This window comes from Pundamilia nyererei, unplaced genomic scaffold (assembly GCF_000239375.1).
Source record: "Pundamilia nyererei isolate P.nyererei 1_Seehausen unplaced genomic scaffold, PunNye1.0 scaffold00225, whole genome shotgun sequence".
Lineage (NCBI taxonomy): Eukaryota > Metazoa > Chordata > Actinopteri > Cichliformes > Cichlidae > Pundamilia > Pundamilia nyererei.
In genome coordinates this window covers 368,108-374,068 of record NW_005187626.1, presented here as the reverse complement: position 1 = coordinate 374,068, position 5,961 = coordinate 368,108, and the positions used below count along the sequence as shown (strand labels likewise).

The 5,961-nt window shown below is 48.4% G+C and overlaps 1 protein-coding gene across 1 annotated transcript; it reads left to right on the top strand.

Moving 5' to 3' along the window:
• Positions 1–3,244: 3,244 nt before the first annotated feature.
• Positions 3,245–4,375, top strand: LOC102214937 (transmembrane protein 121-like). Its single transcript, XM_005748639.1, has one exon. The coding sequence runs from the start codon at positions 3,287–3,289 to the stop codon at positions 4,373–4,375; it is 1,089 nt and encodes a 362-aa protein (XP_005748696.1). The 5' UTR covers positions 3,245–3,286.
• Positions 4,376–5,961: the final 1,586 nt, after the last annotated feature.

Sequence of the window (5,961 nt, the reverse complement as noted above, 5' to 3'; positions counted from 1 at the left end):
GGCAGCAGAAACTGAACAAACACAACATCACAGCTCTGGAAAGTTATCGCTGGAAATGGCACCAGAACGGCTCGATGCTGAGCAGCTTAAATGTGAGCACAGCTACATGGACTTCATGTCTGTGAGCTTTGAGGTTTCAGGTGTTCGAAGGAAAACATGAGAGAGGTCAGAGGTCGTATGGAGGACGGCTGCTTCGTGCTTTATGTCTCCCTTCATGCTGCTCCTGTTGATGCTCAGTGTTCATCCACAAAACTTCCCATCGACGCTGTTCCTCCTTTCCCGGCCGCTCCTAACAAACCTCACCCCAAACTGGAAACGCAGACGGACAAGCTTCATCAGACGCGCTAACACAAAGATTTCTGAAATGCTGGCAGCGCCGAACTGCTTAATGAAAATGCGCTTGGCTCCAGGAAGGATCAGAAGGAAAATCTGTTTCCTGAGAGCTTCTCATCCCGGGATGGAGAGTTTACAGCTGCTGCTGGATGGGGTTCGTCTGTAGGTTTATGCTAATCTATGCTAATGGCGCCTGTGTTCCCTCCAGCTGGCTTTGAAGTGAGCGTAGGAGTGCAGAGTTCCTGCATCAGGGAAAAATGGAGCTGCAGGCAGAGCCGAGGCCGTCGGCCTGCGGTCTTAACGAGACGCTTTCCTTCCACAGAGAGCTCAGCTGCTTGCATTTACGCCGATGACATGAGATAAGGCGCTAACGCTCACCTCAGCAGACGATTGTGGTGTGACGGTTTACCTGCTCATGTGCGTTTCCTTTTGTTTTGATCCATTTACATGTTTCTGATGCTGGATGCACTGCAGAGATGCAGTTGCTGTTAACAGCCTCTCGCCGCACTCTGCTGTGATGGGTCAGCCACCTGAGTGAGCTCATGCTCCACTTTAAGTTCATGCTTTAGTTTCTTTCAGCTCTAATGCCTCGTTAGGATTTTTATCCTAATGTGCTGCAAAGCCACCAGCTGGTTTCACTCGTGACCCACTAAATGAGAAATCTGCACCTTTGATGTGGAGCCAGGCGTCCCCTCGTGTCACCGCTGGCCCTGTCGCAGCAGTAGCGAGCTTGAAAGAACGTCAGATCCGTCCTTGAACGCGGCGCCGAGCGGGAGTCAGCCGTATGAGGCAGTAACTGGGCTAATGTAATTCATCCTCATGCAGCTCCAGAGCATTTTCTCATGACTTTTTAATGTGGTCTTCCCATAAAAAGCTTAGCCCAGATAAAAGTTAGGTCATTAAGATCAGAGCTTCCAAAAAAAGACTGAACTGATGATCAACAAACACCTGAAGCTCACGAAGCGCAGCCTGTGATCACTGCTTTGAACACAAACACAGAGAGCAGTGTCAACAGCACCAAACTTTGTCCTCGTGTGTCCATCAGACTCCAGGTAAACTCCTGTGACCAGCAGAAGAACAGGAACACAGTTTATTCTGTGTGAGAGGAAGGTTTCCTGTGGCCCATCAGTGCGTTTGTAGCCCACACTGGGAGGATGGGGAAGACGTCAGAGGCCATTGAGACGATGCTTCCTCTGTTTTGACCAACTTTGTTTCAGCAGAGCTTAAAAGCAGAGAAAAGAAGTGATCGTACAAAGCCAGCTCTTCTCCGATGTTCCCTGAGAGTTCCCTAATGTTTGGACTCAAAACCTCTCCTGGAAGCTGTCTGTGAGCTTCCTGCCTCCTACGTTGGGCCCAAAGGAAACTCCTTTTAGACCTGAGGCTCACCTCATTTTCCAGTGACTCTCCACAGGGATTACAGACCGAGGTCTGAGACGCTGCTTTACGCCCAGTATTTTCAGAAGAGAACCACACACCTGCACCAGGATACTACCGCACGCAAAAGTCATGTCGAGCTTTGGCATTGTTTCAGCCATTTCAGCCACCCCTCAGGTTTTTCTAACTTGCACAGATGCTGCATCCGCGGTGGCTGAAAATACGAGCATGATTAGTTTGATGGGTTTTTACCACCTGTTCATTGATGAGTGGGTGCAGAGAGTCTCAGACTGTACGCAGGGAGGAGCTGCAGCAGCCTGAAAAGGTGAGATTTTTGGAGAAAATTTGCCGTTTCTTTGCTTCCAGTTTGAACTTCTTCTACTCCTCTATGAGCTGATGTTGAGGTTTTGTGTGGGTGGTCACGCGGCGCTCAGATTCACAGTTCGCCGTGACTACAGCACAGTTTCAGCTAGATTAGAGACCTGGACGCAGCGTTTCACTTTGTTCGCTGTAAAACATGTTGATAAAGAATCAACAAATGTGATTTGAAGAGTCTTCCTGTTCCAGAAGCCCTTCAAATGTTTATGGAAAACAGCGTTCCTCCCTGAGAGCGCAGCTCGGTGGTGTAAACAGTGTGTGTGCAGAAACAAGGACAGAAAAAAACGTAGAGTCGAGCAGGCTCGTTCCCTCCCTCCCTCACAGATGTTGGGAAACTCGTGCTGAAAGCAGAGCCTGCAGATAGAAAACGTGAGGAAGACTCTCTGCACGCTCAGAAGGAAGCGACGATGGTCCGGCTTGATGATCGGCGCCGTGGCGATGGATTTCAGCCGTGGAGGCAATAATGAGCCCGCTCACTCGTCCTGATTGTTTCAGTGTTTTGATTTTTGAAGAAGCTTTCTTTAAAACGTGTCAAAAAACAAAAAGCTTTTTCTGCAAAACTTCACAGCACAAACTTTGAGTTACGAGGAGCCGCAGGGGAGACGAGCAGCTTTTATCTCCTCCTCAGAAACATTAAGAGAAATTCTGAAGTCTCTAAAGTTGCAGCTTGTGTGGAGATCACAGACTTTTAAATTTAACCAAGCTTTAACAGGAAGCCCAGAGGTGGATGTGCTGATTCTGCTCCCACAACAATCCAAAGATTTCCACACTGTCGTCTCAGAGAGAGACAGCAGGAGCACTGATGCTAACCTTCAGTTTGTTTCACCTCGGTTTGGACGGTAGTTCGAAACTGCTGCTGGACGTGGACCAAAGGAAAACATGAACACAACCTTCATCCAAGCTTTAAAGTGAGGAATTTAGTGAAATATCTTAAATATCTCAGGCAACGTAAGCTGTGGCATAAAGATCTGGAAAATAAGGGATGAACGCTGATGTCCTGTCGGCCTGAGTCCAAGCGTCCAGTAACTGGACTGCAGAGTTTGAACTGAGGGCTGTTTCCGATTGAAAGTTACGCCCAAGCAGAACCTCACCTGCACCCTTCCATAAAGACGCTGTCATGACTCGGATCGTAGCCGACTCTCTCGCAGAAATACTGGCGTAAGCGTTTGGACCGTTGACTCTCTGCTGGCTTCAAATAGAGATGGTTACCCCGCAACCAAACAAGCCCCACGTGTGCCTGACGGCAGTCCTCATCGTGACCAGCCTGGCACTCATAGACGCCTACCTGGTGGAGCAGAATCCGGGTTCCCGGAGGCTCGCTGTGTGCGTCACCGTGTTGGCAAGCGACGCGTGTTTCCTCGTCGTCCTTCGATACGTGGCCGTCTGGGCTGGGTCAGAGGTGCACACCGCGAGGCGAGGCTATGCCATGATGCTCTGGTTCTTCTACATCTTTGTCTTGGAGATCAAGGTCTACTTTGTTTATCAGAACTACAAGTCCCAGGACACGGCCGCAGGTGTGGAGGTGGTGGATGTAGGTGTGTCCCGGAGAGGTCTTACGCTGCTGCTGTCTATCTGCATGCCCATTGTGTTCGTAACACTGGCTGCGATAGATCACCTGGAGTACTTGCGACCATACAAAAAAAGAGAGGAGATACGGAGCCGCCTGTTCTGGGTGGTGCTGGACCTGCTGGATGTCGTGGATGTTCAAGCGAACCTGTGGGAGCTTCAAAGCGAAGGACTCCCTCTGTGGGTGGAGGGTTTGATGTTCTTCTACTGCTACATCCTCCTCCTGGTGCTGCCGTGTGTCTCCCTGAGCGAGATCAGCATGCAGGGGGTGAACATCGTCCCCCACAAAATGATGCTCTATCCCATCCTCAGCCTCGCCACCATCAACATCATCACCCTCCTGATCCGCACAGGAAACCTGCTGGTCTACGGGGACATCCGAGTGTCGGGGATCATGATGGGAAAGAATGTGATCGCCATCTTAATGAAGAGCTGCAGCCTGCTGCAGTACAGGAAACACCAGCCGGCTGCTCCTCCGGCGGATCGGGGCGCCGAGATCCAGAAGAACTCTCAGGAGGAGGTTCAGGTGTACGCCGGTCAGCACGTGGGGCTGCCCAGAGTCGTGATTGAGGACTTCACCAGCATCCCAGAAGAGGAGGAAGAGGATGAAGAAGGCGAGGAGGGCGGTGATGATGCCAGTCAACAAGAGGTGAGCTTGAATGGCGATGAGATAAAAGAAGGAGAAACCCAACTGAAGCGACGGGACACGACTGGTTTGGGATAAACGAGCATCTGCGGTGCTGTGGAGAAACTTCCCGATCTGAGGAGCGCAGGTTGACTCAGCGTCTGCAGTCCCAGAATCCAACATGCTCTCACTGCGTTGCTGTAATACTGATCAACTGGTTGGACATTTCTTCAAGTTCTTGTTCATGAACTCAAACGTGACCGTTTCTAAGGAAAGGTCGTTTTTATTGTTGTTGTCCTGCTCTTGCTCTGATATAAAAAGAATTTCACTTAAAACATGAGTAGAAATCATCTTGTTCACACAGATATATGGTGGGGATGTAAAATTCATTTTTAGAGTGCTGAATTTAAACCTGTCACACGTCTCTGAGAACCAGTCACTTAGAAAATGCCCTGAAAGCTTCTTGTTGGCAGGTTCAGATTGATGCTGCTCTCATGTCTGTGAGCAGATATGAAGTAGAGCCGATTTGGGCTCAGAGGGCTCTGATGTAATCTGAGAGAATTGAAACACTAGCTCAGCCTGTTAGGTCCATAAACAGTAACACAAATCCAAGCGAACCCTTCCTCAGTGTCAGTGTTGAAGCCGCACAGCAGCTCCTCGGCATGAAGAGAAGATATCGTGGATGAAAATGATGATTCTTCACTGGCTGAGGAGACGATGCTGGAGCTTTTACCTGGTGTGCTTCCACACATTACACTTATAAAGATACGGGCCGTGTGAGGAAAGGAGCAAGGGAGGTGGCGTCGTTACCTGAACAGGTGTAATCTCAGTTTCTGGACACTTTTCAGAGTACGGACGTTTGGTGAAGAAGTTGTTTCTCAGGATATTCATAAATTATGACAGAGCAACAGACGTCAACTCAGTGACATGACCAGCAAACGGCTGACAAGGCTCCGTCCTACCTGTAGAAGTCCATCATCATGTAACGCAGGGCTGAGGTGACTGTGCTGCTTTTGTTGATGGTTCATATTTGGAAAAGAAAACTAATAAAATGACTAAAATACAATTTGAAGCCAGTATGCTTTCAAAGCAAAGCAGCTTTGTGGTCAGTCTAAAATGTGAAAGTTTAGTTTCCTTCGTTTTATCTGCCTTCAGGTCTGATTTTAAGTTTTTTCCCTCTTATTTCAAAGCCAGTGCACGAACATGTAAACAGAATCATTCCTGCAGTACGCCAGTGTGGCCACAAGATGGAGCCAGAGCTCACACATTAAAATAAATTCATCGTCAGGTGAAGGACAAATTAAAAAAGAAGAAAAGCAAATTAAAATGTGATGGTGATGCCATTTCAGGCAGAAAAACACTGGCAGTAAACTGCTTGTTTTTTCTTTCTTCTCCATTCTTTCAGGGCAGCTGTTCAGCTCCGTAAAGCTCTCCTACAGACACGTGTGAGCATGTTTGTGCTGTTTCTCTGCTCTGTTTAAATAAAACACCGAACAGCCACAGTGTATCCTCGGTTTAACATAAGATCATTGTTGCAGCACTGACCTGTTCGCCTTACACTGATGTTTAGTTTTCCTCTGAGGTATCGATTCTGTCACTAGTTAGCTAACATTTCAATTCAATTCAACTTTATTTACACAGCGCCAAATCACAACAGTCGCCTCAAGGCGCTTTATATTGTAAGG